The sequence below is a fragment of the Drosophila subpulchrella genome, chromosome 3R (assembly GCF_014743375.2).
Source record: "Drosophila subpulchrella strain 33 F10 #4 breed RU33 chromosome 3R, RU_Dsub_v1.1 Primary Assembly, whole genome shotgun sequence".
In the NCBI taxonomy this organism is placed as follows: Eukaryota; Metazoa; Arthropoda; class Insecta; order Diptera; family Drosophilidae; genus Drosophila; species Drosophila subpulchrella.
The window spans coordinates 13252343-13273606 of NC_050609.1; the positions used below are offsets into that span (position 1 = coordinate 13252343).

General features: G+C 38.7%; 3 protein-coding genes and 1 long non-coding RNA gene across 4 annotated transcripts; 3 read left to right on the plus strand and 1 right to left on the minus strand.

Annotated features, from left to right (window-relative positions):
* Nucleotides 1–3699: 3699 nt before the first annotated feature.
* LOC119559190 (lactosylceramide 4-alpha-galactosyltransferase) lies at nucleotides 3700–5344 on the minus strand. The gene has a single exon (XM_037872254.1). The coding sequence runs from the start codon at nucleotides 5334–5336 to the stop codon at nucleotides 4110–4112; it is 1227 nt and encodes a 408-aa protein (XP_037728182.1). The 5' UTR covers nucleotides 5337–5344; the 3' UTR covers nucleotides 3700–4109.
* Nucleotides 5345–5807: 463 nt separating this feature from the next.
* LOC119560925 (accessory gland-specific peptide 57Da) lies at nucleotides 5808–6116 on the plus strand. Its single transcript, XM_037874659.1, has one exon. It carries the CDS (start codon nucleotides 5845–5847, stop codon nucleotides 6043–6045), a length of 201 nt encoding a protein of 66 aa, XP_037730587.1. The 5' UTR covers nucleotides 5808–5844; the 3' UTR covers nucleotides 6046–6116.
* A 2511-nt stretch (nucleotides 6117–8627) lies between these two features.
* LOC119562976 (accessory gland-specific peptide 57Db) lies at nucleotides 8628–8792 on the plus strand. Its single transcript, XM_037876152.1, has one exon. The coding sequence runs from the start codon at nucleotides 8636–8638 to the stop codon at nucleotides 8738–8740; it is 105 nt and encodes a 34-aa protein (XP_037732080.1). The 5' UTR covers nucleotides 8628–8635; the 3' UTR covers nucleotides 8741–8792.
* A 3053-nt stretch (nucleotides 8793–11845) lies between these two features.
* Nucleotides 11846–12311, plus strand: LOC119563125. Its single transcript, XR_005222104.1, has 2 exons — nucleotides 11846–11950; nucleotides 12011–12311. It is a non-coding gene; the product is annotated as an uncharacterized LOC119563125 (long non-coding RNA).
* Nucleotides 12312–21264: the final 8953 nt, after the last annotated feature.

The window sequence follows — 21264 nt, forward strand, 5'->3', positions numbered from 1 at the left end:
AACAGCTTGGCCCTTGGTCCAATATTAATACCAATTAAATGGGCTTAGGTCCGCGCTGTGTGCCCAATCATTCAATGCTTATTACGCATACGCCGCGTGGTCGCGCGGAGCTTGGAAATTTATTGCGTAACCATGACAAAGACGAAACTTTTTAATTGAAAAAAGTGAGGGAGGAAATATCGGCTGGCGACTGACTAGATAGAGCAAATCCTCTAATTATTCGGCATAACGCTTCATTAGAAAACCGCGTTAAGAAAATGGCCTCTTAGTCCGTCGCCGCCGCCTGATGAATGACTTAATCACCCAGAAAAGCGCCACACAAATCAAGGGGCCCAACAGGATCCCACTTTTGCTGTCACAGAACTTTTGCCGGCGAAAAGAACTCAGCTCGGCTCAAAATTAATGGGCCAAATCAAACGAGCAGAAAGCAGACACCAGTTCGCCCGCAAAGTCCAGTCTGGGCCTGGATTCGAAGCAAGGGCCTTTAATAATCACAAGATTTGTGCGGGCTGCATACAAAATTAGCAGGAAGTCGTAGTCTTCGCATCGTATCGCTATAAACTTTAAGTTCCATGGTCAGAGCTCATTTATTTTCCTCTGGACGAACATTTCATGGCTTTCCCGGGCCCTAGTTCCCGTTTTTACTACTTTGTTTCCACCTTATACCCTGTCAGGGGATGTAAACGATAAGTAAGAAAATTAACCTATATTCGTAAAAATGTAAAATTAATTATTTTTAATTTCAATGAAATTAAAGTGCTGCATTAAAATTAATAACCAACAAAAATATTTTAGCTTCATATACTAGAGTATTTCATAGTTCATATATTTGGTACTACTTTTAAATTAAAGCCTAGCGAAATTGCAAAAATATTAACTTCCTGTGCAGCCAGCAAACAAACAGCCGAGAAGTCGGGTCATCAAGATTTTAAAACTTCATTTTTGTGGCATACTCGGCGGCGTCGTTTCAAAATTATGGCTTCCATTTTTGGCTCAGGTCGGTGGCTTTAATTAAGCCAAGGCAAACTTGAGTTTCCAGCACTTTTCCTTGGGCTTTCAGAGTTCAGAAATGCACATGGAAAATTCGCTGAATTGGCATAAAATGTAATAATAATTTCGCAGCATCTTCTTGGGTTTTGGGTGGGTTGTCTGTGTAAAGGGAAACAGCTGTTTCCGGCGGGAAAACCGGATGGGGTTAGTCTGGGCTGGGGCTTTTCCCCCAGAGGAGAGGGGGAACATTTTCGGAAAAGCCTTTGTGGCATTGCGCGAATAAGCGTGTGCCGCAATTTGCTATTCATTTGAATTTTCAGCTGGCTGACTGTTTCCCACTGCCGACCATAAAATGCAAGAGATTATGAAAAGTGCGCTTTTGGCCACTTCCTTGTGCTGCCACAAAAATATTTGGCTTTATATTTTTCCGCCACCCGGCTTTCTTATTCTGTTATTGTTGCGAGTGCGGCCACTGCCACAATAATAATCATAATGCAAATACGTGCTGCATTCCGGGGCGCTCATTCGTGAAATTTCAATGTGCCACAGCATTCATTTCGCTGTGCAATCATTGTTGAAATTTAATCAAGTCGTTTGTGAGTTTCATTTAAATTTTAGATTGTGTTCTGCGTTGCACAAATTTCAGGTGAGGGTGAAGTGAATTTTGAATTTGGCTAAAATAGTTTAAAAATTTATTTAGGATTAGTGTATTTAAAGAATATAGAAATTGGATAATATTTAGATGTCGAAAAATAAATAAATGTATAATATTTTATATTTATTTTTCAAGAAGACTAGGTCGATCTCCTACTTAATTCCATTTAAAGATACCTAAAGTATAAAAATGAGATAAAATGTAGTTGAATTAATGTACGACAAACATAAAATATTTGCTACGTTAAAAATGTATTACCTTTTATTTATAAGAAGATTTGTAATTTCATTCTTGTTATCCTCAGCTTTATTCCACTTAAAGTCACGGATTTCTTGTTTCAGGCCGTTGCATTGTGACCAAGAAGTCTCGGACGTTTATTTTATCCTATTTCCAGAGCTTAGGTAAAGCCAAAGGATTTTAGACCAGAGAGCTTTTCTTGGGTATTTATATGCTGCTCGCTGCCAAGTACAACCAAAAGCTGAAAACTATTACAATAATTTTTATATTTATTTATGAGCTGGAGCAACGAGAGACCTAAGTCCTGAGATGTTGTAGCTTGTGCGCTTATTTTGAAAATACATTTCTATGCCTGCATTCCAGCATTTTCAGCTTAGTAAGCATTACTTGAACTTCACTCGGCATTAGTTTTTGTTTCGACCCAGGGAGAAATTCCGGTCACGTGGCTGTCATTGGATATCGAAAACTACGCATTTCCCAATGGGAATTCCGAAAGACTAACGAGCGTGACAAATGCAAATGAAAGTAACGGATCCGAAGCTCATGTTGACCCTGTGGACATGGCACAGGCGAAAGGTTAAGAGACCGTGTCTAAGAGCCAAAAATCTAATCAAGTTATTTGATTGAATCAGTAATTGTTATGAATGCTAGTGAAGACATGAGATTTCCTGGGAGACAGACATTTACAAGGTAAAGGCAGTTGTGCATGGGTTCCTCAAAACAGATTTAAGCACGTGTTGAAATATTTTTTAAACTTTCTTCGTTTTCTTTAATTTGATTAAATAAAACATAAATATGTTTGTGCATCTAACTTATATTTTATTCAAAAATATAAATTGGAAAATAATTATTATCATTATTTGGTCAGAAACACATTGCTGTTTAAGCTAAATAGTAATCATTTCGATTTTATTTCCAGCGAAAACCAATTTAAATAAATTGGATAGGTTCTTATCATGGCAAAACAAATTCATAACTATTTCTCTACTGGGATTCGGACACTAGAATTCAATGCATTTAAATGTTTGAATCACGTCAACCTAACAAAAAACTCATATAGATTTCATACAAATGAGAAAACCATTAAAATGTTTAAATTCCCCAAATATGTTAATATGAAAACAACATATCAAAAACCCAATGGAACATTAAATTCAGCAAACTTAAACAAACAGACTTTAAACTCAGAAAGATATGCGATTTCCCTAGTCAACGAGTTATAAATGAATTTTGTTCTTTTGCATTTTACGAAATTTTTGCAATTTTTTTTCGTCTGACTGTCGTGTGGCCCGGCCCCAAGGGTCCGCTGCAGTTGCAAATGGTTGAAATTACATTTTTCGCATTAATAAAAATGAAATAAAAATAAAAACCCAGCTCCTCCTGTGCACGAAATATGCAAATGTGCCGCGTGCAGCGCAGCAGATAAAACTGAGCAGGATACCCATATGTGAGTTCAGGTTGTTTTCCCTCTATTTTTGCTGGGTGGACTTGGACTGGAGTTTTTGGCTGACACTCGTAATGTGGAACAGCTGTTGCAGGCAGTGCCAAAAGTCACAATAAATTCGGGCATTAGTTCCTACCACTCCCCCTTTGCGGAATCCAACATCCACTGGCCCCTGAAATGTTTTGAATATAAATAAATAAGGTATAAATAAATTGAGAAATTGCGTTTGGCATAAATAAAGCACAGTATGGCTTAAATTTAATGATGCGAAAATATTTATTCAAAACTTGAAAGCGCCGCGAGATATTCCCCCGAATGCTAATAATGCCCAGGCTTAAAATGCCAGTGGCTATTTACTTTTGTTTTATTTGGTAACAATTAATTAGTTCTTCGTGGCGCTATGACAACAAAGATAGGGGGATGGATCTGAATGGCCCTCGGAATTTATTATGAATATTTCAACAGACAATTAGTTCTCCCCGTCATGAATCAAGAATATAATGCTCGGTTTATTACATTTTAAGCAGATTGCTTTAGATGGAATTCTGATCTGCTTTTCTCTTTGAATGTATGTTAATAACTGAGAAGCAATTTAAATAGGCTTTCTGCAATTTTAGGTCTTTAATGATTGTAACATTATGATTATTATATAAGTACTACCATTTTATATAATTAATGATGAGTAGGAAAAATTCTACAATATAGGTGTTCATTAAAATTTAAAACAATTATTTGTATCTAACTTCTAACTTATTAAGTACTAATTCCTAACTAACATTGACCTCAAAAAAATTTTCCAGCTGCTGCAAATGTTTTGGGGCAGTGTGACTTAGCCACTTTGGTGTAGGCACAGTTATCCTTGGTCTTCAGCTTCCATCCCCGTGAGAACTTGTTCCAAACATGGATCACCGAGGATTTGGATATTCTTTTCATGGTTATATTGATTCTGTTGGGCTGAAAGAAATCCTTCCACTGCAGCCAGTGAATTGCGTAGAAGGCTTTCGGATCGTAGACCTTGAATCCCTTGCATCGTTTAGGATTGGTAATCATTTTATGGATGCTGTCGGTGCTGCACTGCTTTTTGGCCACTCGGGTGATGACGCCGGGTCCATTGCTTCCCCATATATTGGCATCGTAGTTGGCCTGCAGATCCTGCAGACACTGGGAGGCCAACTTGTGGCCCAAACCGGTGGAGGACATTTTCATGACCCCGCAGGCCAGGGATCTGTTGCTCTCGGCGCCCGTGAAATTCGGAGGCATTTTCTCTAGGTTTTTCAATACCACCACATCAAGATCGAGATAAAAGCCACCGTATTTATATAATGTTATATATCGCAGCAGATCGGAGACATGTGGAAAAAGAAATTTCGATTTGAAAAGCTTTCCCCCCTTTAGCCATTTTTCGATGGGAGTGCCAGCTGCATAATTCCAAACGTTGAGATGTCTCAATCTTATGTTCTTATATTGGCTCAAGGCCTTGATTAGGGAATCTCCACTTGAAATTCGATGGGTGGCACCTGCGAAAAGCACAAATACAGTAAGGCGTGGATTATGAAGGGCAGCCGATTCAATGGCACATGCCTCCCGAGGCGTCAATTGGATCAGCTGGATCTTCTCGTCCCTTCGGAAATTCGTCGTTTCATGGAAGAATACACTTTGACCAGGCCTGGGTTGATTTTTGGCTTTCAATACATCTAAGAGAGGAATTGCTGGAATTCTTTTTAGCTTTTTCGTCTTGAATTTTAGTTGATGGGGCACTGGTTTAGCTCGTCTTTTGATAATGTGTTTTTTCACCGGCTTTTTGGGCTTATTGGTCTTCTTTTGGGTGGGTTTTTCAGGAAGAGGAGGTTCTTTCTTCGTTGTGTTCTTCGGTTCGGTATGTTCTTTGGTTATATCACTGGTCTTCACTGAGACGATCTTTTGATTTGATGTCATCCACTTGTAGGTGAATACGATGCTTAGAATGAGGGCCAGTGAACCTACAGCGGTTAGCGATCGTGAAACTTTCATTACGAGAATATTTTACTGCACTCCCACCACGTGATTCGTGTTAACTAAGAGCTGCATTCGTTTCACTTGACATATAAAATTGTAATTATACTCGGATAATAAAATCTTGTCACAAAACAAAATATTCCCTAAAAAAATTTCTTTTTGACGAAGTCTTGACTATTATATTGTAAAATTTCATAAAGTATACTGACCCAATTAATAAATAACATTAAAATATATACGTTTATTTAATCAAATCTTTGTCCATATACCAAAAAATCAACTCAATCGGTAGATTTAAAAAAATATATTTATGCATTGATAAGTTGTTCATAAACGTTATTTCTACGCCTAATTATCATCGTTAAGGCTTTTTATCATCGTTAAGGCTTTTAGTTTGAAAACGCCACATGCCAAATGTCAACCGTGACCAAGTCGAAAATATGTCTATCTTGGCCAGCACCTTTTCCATATAAAGGGGCTTGAGTTGCCACATTGCTTTCAATTCGAGTTTCCACTGGCAAATATGAAGATACTGGCTCTTTTCGTTACCATTCTGGTTGTTGTGGCCGTGGTCCATGGTCAAGGGGAAGGAAAGTCCCAAAACCTGAATCACAATGTGATCGTTATTGGACCCAACAAAGGTGCTCCTGCTCCTGCTGCTGCTCCTGCAGCTGAAGCTGCGCCTCCTTCTTCCGCAAATGCCCAATACCCTTATGCCTTATAAAGCGATCGCCTTTAAGATGTCCAGGCCAATTTATTTCTAATAAAACGAAGCCCTTATAACATTATACATATGAAAACGTTCTTTAATATAATATCGAATTCAACTGCACTTCAAACAATATTACTTGGGGGAAATCTACAGATATTCACTAAGATTGTTTAAACAATAATATTTAAGATCAAAGATACTTGCAGATTAGGAGTTCAGTAAAATCGCTTACAAATATCAAAGTAAACTAAGGAAGGAAACTTAAACGAAACCATAAAACTCTCTTGAATTTTGTAAGAAAAATGTTTATTTCGAACCGAGAAATAAAACTTTAGAAACTCTGGGCAGCTTTCCTCCGAAGCAAGGAAAATATATTTTGGTATCTCTGGTTTGTCACGTTAATTATACCCGTTACTCGTGGAGCAAAAGGGTATACTAGATTCGTCGGAAAGTATGTAACATAAAGTATATATGTATATTCTTAATCAGGATCACTAGCCGAATCGATCTAACCATGTCCGTCTGTCCGTCTGTCTGTCCGGATGAACGCTGAGATCTCGGAAACTATGAGCTAGGCTATTGAGATTTGGCGTGCAGATTCCTGAGCTTCTTACGCAGCGCAAGTTTGTTTCAGTAGAGTGCCACGCCCACTCTAACGCCCACAAACCGCCCAAAACTGTGGCTCCTACAGTTTTGATGCTAGAGTAAAAACTGAAATTAAACTGAAATGTATTGTTCTTATCAATACCTATCGATTGACATAAAAAAAGTTTGCCACGCCCACTTTAACGCCCACAAACTTCAAAAAATCGTAAGTATGAACGCGGATATCTCGGAACCTATCAAAGATAGTGAATTGGGATTTAAGATTCAGATTCCGTAGCCTTGTACGCAGCGCAAGTTTGTTGTTCGAATATGCCACGCCCACTCTAACGCCCACAAACCGCCCAAGCCTGTGGCGCCCACAATTTTCATGCTAGATAAAAAATTTTTACTGAAATGTATTGGTCTCGTCAATACCTATCGATTGATCCAAAAAAAATGTTGCCACGCCCACTCTAACGCCCATAACGCTTAACTCTGTCTACAGCCGGTAGGTGGCGCATTTCAATCTCGCCTTGCTGCTTGCATATCTCCATTTCCCTTTGGTCCCTTTAGCTGAGTAACGGGTATCTGATAGTCGAGGTACTCGACTATAGCGTTCTTCCTTGTTTTTATTGTAATCAGTCTATAATGTCAGCGAGGTCATTGAATTAGTTTCAACTTTTCTTGTTTTATCATGGTCTAGTTTTTCTAATAATTGGCTTAGTATCGCTTACGCAACACTTAGCTTATAAGGAATGAACTCATCAGATATGGAACCATTTCCAATCTCTACCGGTAGACATGAAGTTCCTAACTGGCTTTTTCGTGCTGTTCGTAGCAGTGGCTTTGGTCAAAGGTCAAAAGGATCAGAACCAAAACCACAATCATATCCAAATTAGCAATGACGCTCGCGCCGCAGGTTAAGTTTGCACAGACTGGGCATTCAATAAAAACTATATAAATATTTGCAGTAATGTTATTGTCATTTATATTTTAATAAATAGTTACAATATACAACTATATTGAGTTAATTGAATAAGTCGACCACAGAAATGTAATTTTGGTTTGAACCAGAATAGTAAACTTGGTTTTTTTAAATTTACAAATCTTGCTTAACACGGACTCTTTTAGCACGAACTCGGTCTTACACGGTTACAAATTTGCTCCCATACCCCTTTTTAAATTCAGATCCGGTCATCAAACGACGACATAAGTTCAAGAGAAAGTTGGAAAAAATACTTTTGCCTTATAAGGAGTGCTATAAAGAAGCTTTAAAAGCCACCAAACTATAAAGTCACCAAATGCATTTCAAATTAGATATGAATAAAAACATTTGATCTCCTTACTTTCTAACATTTTTAAGTTTCTATAAAGTTTGACCTGTTAATTAATTATATGAAGCAACCTTATTAATTAAAACCAACTTTTAATTTTGAAAATATGAATGTTATGCATTTATTAAAGACATATACATAATAACTCTTGGTTAATTTTGAACAAATGTATGAAACTTTTATAAAGACAGACAAAATTTAAACAATACAAAATAATTTTGGCTGCCAATTTTGAATTTTGAGAACATAACCTCTTATTTTGTACTGTATCCATGTTTCGCTTAACACGAGGATTTCTAGGAACGTTACCCCCATGGGGTAAGCGAGGGCCAAGTGTATTTCCAAAAATGACTAATTATTATTTTAATCAGTGACAATACAAAAAAAGTAATTCTTCGTCATCAAGTTTGAGATTTTAAATATTATTTACTTGGCAAAAGCGTCAATAAGGACAAATACATTTATCTTTGTATTTATTATACAGTGGTCTTGGTGAAATTATGATATGATTATGAATCAATTGGAAAATTATCTAGAACTATAAACTTCGCCTAGTTACAGAAAGGTTACAAATGCTCTAAGATTTTGCGAATCGAAACGATTTTGTTTGCTTATGCAACATCTTCCTTATAAATAGTTTCAGCAACGGGTTCGGAATTTATTTGAAAACTTGGCTGGTAGACATGAAGTACTTCACGGCTCTTATTTCCCTGTTCATCGCTGTATCTCTGGCCTTGGCCCAAGAAAGCGATGCCAATGAAAACAAGAATGTAATACACATTAACTAGAACGCCTAAATTGCGATAAAATAAAAATATAGTCTTGGGGCGATAAACTAAATGTAATAATTTTTGAGAAGGATTGTTTAGTAATTCAGTATTGAATAGAAGGCGCGTAAAAAATGCGCCGCATAACACGCTATAAAGCTATACCTCTTTTTTTGTCAGCAGTAAAGATTCAGAAAAGCTTTTGCTCTGTGGAATACTTTTTCTGTCAGTTGGTATGAAATATTTACTCTTCCGAATTGTGAATTATAACATAAAGAAAAAACCTGACAGCAATGGGGTCTCTCGTACCTCGCACTTATTTTGTGATATATCAATTATTATGAATAATACGACAATCACAAGTTAAGTCATCATGCCTTTGATGTTTTGCCACTAAATTAAGGAAGCTAAGTTCGTATCTTATTTCTCGAATTTAGTTTTTTTTATGGTTGCATAGGGAGTTGTCCACATATACGAGCATCTAGCCTTTTCTGTTTTCAACAAACTTTTTATTGTTGTTTCAAGTGGCATTGTTGTTCCAGTTGCTGCCACAGATAACTACGTGCTAAGAAATGTATAGCGAACTGCACAGGCACAATATATACTATATATTGTAGATATTTTCCTGGAGAGGGCGATAGAGATTCATGGAGAAGGCAGCCAGACAATGGCCGGCGCCCACGTCTCCATGGACGCATTCTAATAAAAAGCAAGCGCAGAGAGTGCCATTCTGTGTGTAGCCGTTTTTAGCACTGGCTAGGATACTTCCACAGTTTCTTCATCTTTCTGCCATAGTTTGTTCGTATTCCCTACGATAGAGATGGGAAAGGCATTCGTAGCTGTTTGTTATTTATAAGCTTTAGTCTTTATTATATTACATATACTGTGAAATATAATTGTAATATTGAAAGAGATGCATATAATAAATATATATATTTAGGGGCTTTGATAAGTTCTGAGAAAGCATATCTAAGCTTCTGTTTAGATATATCATATAGTGACCTGAAATAAATTTTTAAACAGAGTAAATAATTCCCTGCTCATCACTAATTCTTCGCCACAGTTGAACTCCTGCTGCTGCTCTCGAGTTTTTAGGCTTTTTGTTACTTGGGCAGCATTTGAGTTATAAATGCCGCACTACTTGAATGAATCTCCTGGGCGTAATAGTTTTCAAATGGCTTTCCGTATATGACTGTCTTCTTCCCTTCGTTCAGAGATTCGTTTTCTGTCTTTGTTGCTAACGTATCGCACACAAGTGGCTCGCTGTCTTTGGGCCAAAAGCGCTTGCCAATGCAAAAATGGCTCTATGAATCTGTGGATTTGGCCAGAGTGAGCTGTTGGTGGGCAGCAAATTTGGCATTTTGTGCCATTGAGTGGCCGAGACTCCTACAGACCCATAAATAATTAAAGTTACCCTTATTTCCGATTAAATGCCAGCCAAAATGGGAAATTCTAGTTGATTGGACTTGGGCTTGTTAAGCGTTTGCTGGCTAAGCAAATGACAACATTTTATGGTCTATGGCCAATAACTGATTTAAGTTTTGTTGGCCACGCCTCTAACATTTCCTATCCAAGGGCCTTACAAAAAAATCTTTTTAGCATAGGTAACGTAACAATTTAACCCAATTTCAAATAAAGCATAAAATAAGTATCTTAAACAACGAATATTGCCAAAGAGATATTATTAAAAGCTTAAAAATTCAAAATTATTTGATTGTTGTGATAAATGCAGTAATATTTAGTACTTTTTCTACAAATTAGTTACCGACCTTCCCAAAAACCGTTTAACTTGGATTAATGTTTGGCCTAATTTATAAATTGGCTGGCTTACGGAAATCGCCTTTCGCCAATCAATCGCCATTGATTATGTGCCCGGCTTTTATCACAATAATGAGTCCGTGACGGCCTTGAGCCAAGGCAAATAAATCAATTTTTCTCGTTTCCGGTCAATTAGTGGCGTCCGAATGGTTTGCCAAAGGTTGAGGAGTAGAACTAATCGCCTGATTCCATGGCGAAGGCAAAGCAAACAGAGGGCAAGCGAAATGTTTACTCTTCTCCTCCGGTTCATTTGGTATTTATTCTTTCGCTTTCAACTTGTTGCAGTTTACTTTTGCCTTGCAGAGAGTCAAGTTTCTCAGCTGGCCATTTCCCTTTGAAGACACTCGGGCGTATTAGCAATGTTAATAATGCTCCTGGCCCTGTGTCCCATATTAAATGCTAATTCGCATACGGCACACGATCCCAAATGGCGAACTCTACTCCCCAGTTTTACTCGCATTTTTTTTTGATAGGGGACCATGGCTACGCTACATGACATTTACAACTTATTATTATGCAAAGGACACGCTGTGGAGTCTCTTTTCCGTTTGCACCGCCCCCCCATCCAACAAGCGCTTTTCTTTCTCATATGTTGCAAAATCTGCTGCGGCGTTGGGAAATTTGCATTTATTCATGGCATAAATAAAGCATCCGCAGCATAGAGGGGATGCCGAAAAAGGGATATATTTAATCTGGTCACCCCGCACTGGCGAAGAGCTTGTGTGGCGTTCAGCAAAATCATGACGGCACTTCGTGGGATGTGGGATGTGCATGGGGCTTGGGATCTGGATGTCGATGTGTTTTATTTATAATTTATTTGCCGGAAAGTGCAGCTCACGGGGCGACGAAAACACCTGCCGCTGACGGCCGCAGGTGCAGCCGCAAAAGTGACGCAGATTTTGTTTGCCCAACGCTCTTCTATATAACAATTACATGCATTTAAAATCTGGTTTCGGTTTAGAGATTCGCGGTCTGATACTACTCACGCATGCCCCGCCATTCTCCACAGGTCAATCAGGGATGCAGTCCTTGGTTTCAAAAAAAAAAAAAAATGTGCTAAACATTAAGAAATCGTAAAATTCCTAAAAGTTCTGAAAGATATACATTTTTTTTCGCAAATATTTCAAATATCAGATTAGTTTTTAACATAAACTATTTATATTCTATATACACCTTTTTACATCTTATGAAAAATTAAACCATTTAAGCACATTTATTACTTTGGTAATTTTAAGTGTCATAAGTGAAACAAATCAATTTTTTATGTAAGCCAATAAATTAAATAAATGTCACATAAAAAACAAACGACGGGTTATATTTAAGCAGTTGATCAAATTTTCTGTTTGCCAGAGATGCTTTGCAAATTGGCTTTTCTCCTTTTTCTGTTTAGTGGAAGACTGGCACAATCAACTGGTAAGAAATAAATATGTAAAAAGGGCAAATAAATATAAAACCTAAAAAAAATATTCTTAGACGATAATGATAAAAACATGCACAACCTGTTGGTTTGTATCAGACAAATGGAGCCAAATTCGAAGGACACCATTTTGAAATTGCCGAATAGATGTGAAGACTTGATGAGCAAGGTCGTCGATCACTGGAAGTTAAGAGAATTCGCTAAACAAGATCAGAAAGTTTTTTACAAAAGAGGAGCAAAGGTATCATCAAAAATGAGAACTTGGCAACCCTGGACATAAAGCTTAAGAACAGTATACAAAATCTGTTTTTAAACAAAATTTCCGCTCAATATAAAAAGTAGAGGTTGAAATATAAATATAGTTTTTAAATTTTAATTAAAAATTTAAAAATTCAGCTTATAATTTAATTTAATGACGTTACGCATCCCTGGAAAAATCAGCATGTTGTGCAGTTTATACTGCGGCTACAACATCGCTGATTTGCATGTGCAATGCCAAAATCCCAGATTGAATTGCTGATAGCAGCGAGTTGCGAACTACGTTCCAATTTGTTAATGGGTCTAATCAACGTGTATTGTTGACAACAGCCCCGTGTCTAATGGAAGCCCCCATTATTGGGCTGGAAAATCATTATCAAGAAAATAGGGTCACAGCACAGCGTATATTTTATTTGCCCACAAACCTCAAAATACACGTGGGCAGCAGCTGCTTCCTTGCAAAGCTCAACCCCAAAACCGGAACATAATATAATAATCTCATAATGTGGAATTAGAGGAGCGTAAAATTAGCCCCAAACCGATGTGGGTGTTCCACCTCCTTATGCGTGCATAATAGAGTAGGAAAGTGGGGAGAAATAAACTTAAGTTGAAGCAGACTCCATTGAAAATTGACTATAAGGTTACAGAAAGGGTAGACCTTAATATTCAAAGTTCAATTTAATTTATTAACTTTAATAAAAGTGCTCAATATTCATATTAGTATTTGCTCAGGTGTTCCAATTTTTACCAACCTGATTTTCAGAGGACGTCTGATGGTCATTAATCTGTTGTACTTTCCCGCCCAATATTCATTTGCCTTTTCACCCTTCAAGCTTTGCTTTTCGCTCATTACGCTTTTCCGTATTCCTGTTTGCGCCTCCTTTGAGCCGGTTTATTTTCCCGGGAAAGCGTCATCTTTTGTACGGGCACCGATTCCTTTTCCATTAGCACTTTAATATTTAATGACTTCTGTTTATCGCACATAATTGAATTCTGCTGTGGTCTCGGGGCCTTCGAAGCTTTTTCTGCAGATGGCCTTTATTATTTGCCTTTGGCTTATTGCTCATTATATTATTATCTTTTGTTTGTAATATCCGCAATATTGCTTGAGCCCCGGCATTTTTATGGGGCTTCATTATTTGGTTTTTATTCTTATAAATAATGCAGGCAGGGGAAAATCTCTTCTCTCTTCGGGTTCTCTGGCATAATTCTCAATCAGCATTCAGACACACATGGCCCAGAATGATTTTCTTTATAGGTCTCTCTCGTCTTTCTCCTCTTTTCCCCTGAGATGATTACCGCCTCCAGTTCGTTAGCGAAAGTTACAGTGCCTTTTTCAGTTTCCTCTTGGCCGTCGGAGGGCATTACCCAAAATTTAATTAATGTATTTTCTTCGTGTTTTCGCATATTCATGCCTCAAAAATTGGGTGTGCATGTGTGGCACGTTTTGCTCATTAGCCATTTAGGTGGTATAAATATGCATTAAACCATCTCGCCGAATCCTTCCTATCCCGAGACGTTAGTTACGATTTATGGCCAAGACATGAATTGTACAAAAAAAAAACACAGTCTCACCCGTGGAAAGAAACTTTGGCGAAAATTCAAGTGCAAGGCAAACTTAAGGATGCCGAGAAGGGGCCAAGGACACTGGCCTTTTGTCCTAATGAAAAGACAACAAAATGCGAGGGATACATGAGTGGGGGAAAAGCTTCCACCGTGCCATGCCTTTTCCTTTCCATTCAAAGCTTGGCCGAAAAGCTTTGGACCGCAATTGTCGAAATATACATTTGACAGGCCCATAATTGCCCCTAAACATGGGCTCGGTTCTGGGGAAAAAATTTGCAAATTTAACCTGCATAAATTAAACTGCAAAACCATGGTATCCAAAGGGAAAAAATACATCCACAGTTATTTATTATGCGGTGACCCACAAGAAAATATAAAAATAAAGCAAAAGAGTTCTGTTGAAAGCTAAAAACGGAAAACGGAAAAGGTATAAGCCGCCCACAGCCATAATTCAAATTTGTATATAAATTTTTGCGTTTTTCTAGAGCGCAGTGAAAGCCACAAAATGGCCAGCGACACGCCGCCCCAGTTAACTTTGCCTTCAAACATCATTTGTCAAGGCGAACGGCACACACAAGGCTGAAGGGAAAATGGCCTGCAGGGAAATAACTAGCCAAGCAAATGCGAATTTTCACGGCTCTTTAAGCGGCCAGACTTCGATACAAAAATGTGTTTTGCTTATTAGATGAGCCAGGCAACCCTGGCCATCCATCAGGCGTGCAGCAACACTGACGCACGCCTGACGTTGATTGCCCACCCAACGCTCCTCTCCTCACATAAGTAAATGATCACACCAGAGCAATCTAATCCGGTGCCGGGCAAATTGTCCCATGCTTTTTGTGTTGTGTCTTGCGGTTGACAGGCGGGCGAACATTTTGACAGCCCCCAAAAACCCGGGGGGAAAAATTGGAAAAGGGGCACTAACCAGAGATGCAATGCGGTTCGGTTCGGTTAGGTAATTCTTGAAATACTGCAACCACCCAGAGGTTTTTTATTGCCAATTAAAACGTTTTTGGTTCAGTTAAGTTCATTTATTATACTTTTCTGAAATATTTTCTTAAATTTTATTTTTTATTTTTATATTTCAAATGGCATCAACCATGTTTCTAGAACCATCTTTCTAGAAATAAATATTTTGTTTAGTTTTAATTTCATAATTAAATTAAATTGGCATCACTTGGCATCACTGCAGAGAATTGTGGTGCTGCCAGCGCACTCCGAAATGTATGCTATGCTTTTTGCTATATTTTCAGTATATTTCCCAGCTAATCAAATGCAAGTGTGGACGCCGTGAGGAAGTTGTGCCAAAACCCCATAAAATGCACACGTGTTGTGGATGATGAGGAGTAGCAAGTGCCACGCCCCGCCAGTTCAAAAGGAAGCCTTGACATGTTTAGCATAAATTTTGCTGATGACCTCAATTCCGGCTTAAAGGCAAAAAGCGAGAGAATATATTCTGCTTACCCGTCCAGAAGCTCAGAGCAATTAACGGCGAGCATTTGCTTGTGCATTTTAATAAAATGATTAAGACTTGTTTGCCAGCTGACAGCTCAATTTGTGACCTCTGCTCGAAGGCATTTTCCATGAGGCTGACCTTTTTGACCCTCTGACCCCCCTGAGCTCTTAATTTGTCCCTCGGGCGGATGGCTGGCGGCGATGGCAGCAACAGTCGGTGCCATAAATAAGCCAAAGACCCATGCAATTATGCGCTTGAGCTGTCACTGCAGTGGCCCTGCTCGTTGGTGTGAAAATTGCATATTGGCATAAATTAATCAGCAGCGACAACGGCTGCGATTGCGAGGCCATCAGGCATGAGGCATCGGCCATCAGCTATCAGCTGGCCATGATTGCAGTTGGCCAGCAGACCAACGGCCAAGTGTCCAATTGGCCAACTGGATCGCTGGATGCCTGCAGGCTTTAATTTACGTACTGGTAACTGCGGAATTTGGATAAGAAATTTTCATTCGAATTGGCGACAGATTGAGTTGTGTTTGATTTGAATCAATCAATGAATTAATCACGACCACAGCCCCGGATTTGACGGATATTACACAAACTGAATATTTGATTGACACAGTTAAGTTTGCCCGTGGTTATGCGGTTTTTCATATTGTCTCAATGATAAATCTATTGACTTTGATTTTATAATTAATTATTTAAAATTATTTACACTTCTTTTCTTCAACCTTAGTCTTATATCTATGAATATTAATATATGAAAATAATACAATTTATATTTTTGCGCTCGAATTAATTTAAATTAATTTTGGTTTGGTGGTTTTTCGCGCCGTTTTTCACATATTTTAAACAAGCCACATAAATGTTTTTTTGTCTGAATAAATGTTTATTAAATGTGTGGTAATTAGATTAATCATTTCATATTTTTTTGTTATAACTGTTTACAATTCACTGTTGATTAATATGCACTCCATATATTTTATTTTGGTCTCGGAAAACCAAAATTTAAATCAATCGATCAAAAATAATGTTTATCCTACATGTCCCTAACGAATTTCACCCAATCGACTTTTATTTTTATTATAAAACCTAATCTCATAACCGTCACAACCAACGCTATATTTGGGTTAAATTGGGGTACCTAAACCGATAATCCGATTAAAATCGTTTATTCCATAGGTCAAATGATGGTTTTACATATGGGAAAGTTCTGCAAGTTTGTTGGAATTTGAAAAAGGTTTAAAGTTTGTTTATTCTTCTGTTGTTTAATATATGGTATTTTTACTTGCAATCCTGCCAATATCAACGTTTTTCCCAGATTGCCTACGTATGATATATGCCTTCTGAAATTTCAATTTCCCCATCGACGACAGTTACACTCCGGCAGCTTTTCTCTCTTCAATTTGTGGTTGGCTCAGCTTAATTGATTTGCTTTAAGGCTGGGACAAAAAACTAGTTGCAGTAGGCAAAAAGCAAAACTTTGCCCCGACCGAAAGAAAACGGCAGACAATTAAGCCAGGGGCTTGTGTGAAAAAAGGGTGGGATTTTCCGATGGTGGTGGGGGAAAAGCCGGGGAAATTGAGAACTGCAGCAATTACTTACTCGAAATCTGTTGGGCGAATGGGTCCCGGGGTCTAGAGTCTCGACTCTTGTGGCTGCGGCGTGAAAGTGAAATACTTTGCCAAGGACTTTGCCATTGTTGCGGTTTGGCTGCTGCATCTGTTGTTTGTGCGAAAAGATTGTGCCATCTTCCCCAGGCACCGTCACCCGCAGCCATCATTTATCGTGAACTGTGTCAAGCATTTGGTTTCGTTTTGATTTGCGATTTTAATGGATACTTTTACTCCTTTTTTGGCGTCAGTAAAGTGCAAATTGCGTAAGGTTCTTCCGGAGCTTCCGGTGGTTGTGGCCTTAATTTATAATTACAACAATGCCACCGAAAGTGGCCTGCACTTAAAACCCTTTTAACCCCCTGGCAAAAACCCCAGTTTGAAATACACATCGAATTAACAATTTTAAAACGAGGCGTGGAAATTCCATTGGTTAAGTACACAAAAAAGTCCATAACAGACAGCTACAAAAAAAAGGGAAAAATCACTTACAAATGTGTGAGAAATTAATTGCAATTGCAACCCGAATTGGATAACCACAGACAAAAGCGCGGAATGGTCCATTTTATTGTGTGGTAAGAAGCGAAAAAATAACAATTGGCAGGGAAAAAATTCAACTCGACCAATTGAAATTATTTGGGACAGTTTGATTGCAGTTATATTGTTGATATCGAGCTTACAAGAGTAATGGTCAGAGTTGGTTATAACTGAAATTAAAACAAAACGGCCATATTGATAACGGAAATCAAGGGGTTTTTATATTTTACAAACACTGAAAGCTGTTCAAAAAAATACATGGAGTCAATTTATACCAAAAGATGTTTTTTGGCAGCATTGAATTTATGAGATTGTCACTTGAGGTGACAAATTGGCTTAGCTTTACCTTAAGAGATTCCCCCTCCTAAAAGATTTACCAGCGTTTCAACATTGTTTATTTATGGTATCAGTGGAGCAACGGAAGTAATTTGAGTTAAGCAAACATCCAGCCCACGCTTATGCAAACGATTTCGAATCAATTTGGCCGCAGATGTTTTTAAATGGCTCGATGCCATTAGATGGCTGCCATACCATCGACCTTTGGGTCCCTTGGCATTCCGCCAAGGAGTGGCTGTCGAGTCAAGTTCCTGTCTTTTAAGCGCCTGCCGTGCAATCACTCAAAGTTGTCCGCATTTGCATAAACACTTCTAATCCTAATGCCATGCAGGCTGCAGCAGCCCGGACCCTCAGACCTGAGTCCCGAGTCCTTTGCCGGTTCAACATCCGGTGGGTGCTCCTCCAACAGGTCCTGCTCCCGGCTACTTACAGTCAATTGCCCCGGCCCCCCTCCTTCGAAGTTGAAGTGACATCGCTAAACTGACAGACAGCCAACCGACCAACCAACCAAGTGGTGTGGTTCCTGCTCCTGCTGTTCATCAACGGAATTGGTCTGCGGTGGGACCAATGCTGCGTGCCAGAACACCATTCCATGTCCCTTTTCCTTTGGCCTCGCCACTCGGCTGCGATTTCGTCAAACAAACGTTGAGTGGGCTGAATGGATCACGCACACAACAGACTTGCATGTCATTCATTCTCAGCCGGACGAATAGCTTTAGCCGGACTCAAGGCACACAGAGAAAAAATAATAAAAGATTTATTTGTATAATTCTTTATTTTATAAAATGTTCTTCAGACAAAGACCCCTTTTTCTCTACGTTGCGATGACTTTTTAAATTTAATTCCAGAGAGTAAGTCAAAAATCAAGCAGGCGCCATAAGACCTATCCTATTTTATTAGCCCTATAAAATATCTTTACCAGATTATCTAAGTAAAAAGTCTATTGTAATGGATATAATAGATATTGTCTAGTTTAGGGAAAATTAATGTTATTGCTATAATTATTTAAATGGTCAGGTGTTTTTATAACATTACAACACTGCAAATATTTAGTTTATCCCATCAGAACTGAGAGCAATCGAATTAGTATTAATACAACTATCCCATTTTACTACAAAGTCAATAATAGTATACGAGTATCTAAATAACTAACTAATTTATTATTTGACCATAAAATTTGTCACGTTTTGCATACTTTTTTTTCTCAGTGCGAGGAGCAGGAGCAGGGGCAGGATATCCTGGCCAAGGAGCAATTGAAGCTGGGAGCTGGTAGCTGGTAGCTGGGAGCTGTGGAAGCGCTTAGGCTGTCAGTCAGCGTGTCAGTTGTGCGGCATTTCATTGGTTTTGGCTCCCACACGATGGCCTCGGCCGAAAGTTGCGTACAATTGACAGCTGGGCAGGACCCCTTCAGAAAGTGTCCTTTTTGGCTCTCTCTTTAATTTCGACCCTTCTGCCAGGTCCCGTCTTAAAGTACCAAACTAGCCCGCTTTTTGCCCATTAGCTGGCCTTCAGTTGCAGCTGCTGTGCTGTTGCAGCTATTTGTTGGCTGCTTATTAAAAAGTTTGGAGCAGCTAAAAAAATTTGATTAAGTCTGGCGAACTGCGGTGAATTTCGCATGGCTATACCCTTTCTAAAACTTTAAGTGAAAGTAAGAGTTGTAGTGTATAAGGTTAGAAACAAATCAAATTTATGGGAATTATCATATACTTAAAGTCCAAAAAATCAAAAAGGAAAGTTTTATTAGTCTTTACTTAAGCAATAACAATTTTTGTATGCCATTTTCTTGACAAGTATGTATTATAATATCTGAAAATGTAATATATCAGTGGGTTGCATATACATATAGAGCATATAGACTTTGCCTTTCCGTTGAGCCTAATTTTTGTGTGAAAAACTTTTTCAAATAATTCCAGTTAGGGCTCGGAATTCGCTCTCGACTGTCGAGCTCGCACTGAAATTACAATGCATTCGAAGTGCCCTGGGTGGGCGGAAGAGCTCAGAGGTCGCAGTGGAGTTGGGCTCCCATCGGCAGTTGGAGGACTTGTCCCCTAAACTGGCGCACTTTGCATAAATTTCAACTTGAAGCATTGCACTTACTTGACACATTTCGTTTACACAGAACCCACCCATTTCAACCTTTCGACCCCCCCGCTCACCTCATTCAACTTTGTTGTACTTCATTCGGAAAATAAAAAAAAACGAGAAAAAGATTTGTCTTTTGGTCTCTGGGCTCTAGCAACAATTTACCGTTAAAAGCTCAACATTGTTACACTGGTTTTTCACTTTTCACTAAGTACCGGGTTTGTGTTACCCATAAAAAAAGGTGCATGAGCAGAATACAGCCGCGGGTGGAATGGGAACTGCAATATACATCCACCCAAGTGCGTTGAGTAATCTGCTCAAGTTTTGCCGGCGTCTTTTGTGCAACGTGCGAAGTTTGTCACTCCGTCAGTGAAAATGGCACAGGCAACCCAGCAACACTTTGTCCGTGCTCAGTGCATCTTCCATGCCATCCACCCAGCAACCCATCGCCCCACCTCCGTTTTCCGTAATCCACTTTCCTGGGGAGACATCAGCATATAGTACACCTGGCGAAGGATCTCCGGATGGACCGAGGGCGGGGCAGTTGTCGTGTCAACACAAGTTTTGCATTTGGCGATGTGTTTTTCCTCGGTGTGTCCCTTTTTTTTCTAGTTGTTCGTTGCTCCCTGCAAGTTGTTAAATGAGTTTTCATAGTTTTTCGTGGGTGGTTATGGCACACCCTTTTGCTGTCTCTGTTTGCGGAAAATTAATATTTTCCCTTAGCCCATTTCACTCTTTATAAAGTTCAGCATTGCCACTGGGGTGCATTTGCTTAGCTTCAAAGTTTTCTTTTATAGCGGATTTTTATTAAAACCCCGCGAAGAAGTAACGTTTGCTAAGCGAAAGTTTTTCAAACATATTGGAATTTTTACTTACCAGAGGGACCGGCAATTTATTAGCTAGGGATAACATGTGTTAAAAATTGTATGCACATGGGGATGGATATAAAGTTAAATTCATTTTGATGAAACTAAGTTTGTGTTTATAGCTCTTAATCAACTACTTAAATGGTTTCAAAATTGAATAAGTTTTTCCATTAAATGGTTCATTTATAACTCTTGTAGCGCATTACAAATTCAGCAAAAGTAAATTCATTTCCATAAACTAATCATTGTTTTGATTCGGCAGAGATCAAGCAGTAATAAATCAACATATTCATAACCTTTAATCAAGCTAATAGCCACTACCAGATGAACATTGGCAATAATTAATCAGTGGCTATATAATAACCGTCATTAAACTAAACAAACACATTGCGCCATTCAGAGTTCGCCGATCGCATAAATTTCAATACGCAACCAGGTACAGAACACTTAACCCATGATACCCCCAAAAACCGCCCCATCAGAATACATTTCCAATTAACTGGGGGGCGCCCATTTCCCCACTTCCCCAAACTTCCCAACTTCCCCTGGCGGAGGGGTACCCAATTCGGTAAATAATAATACCCGGGCAAATGTTTA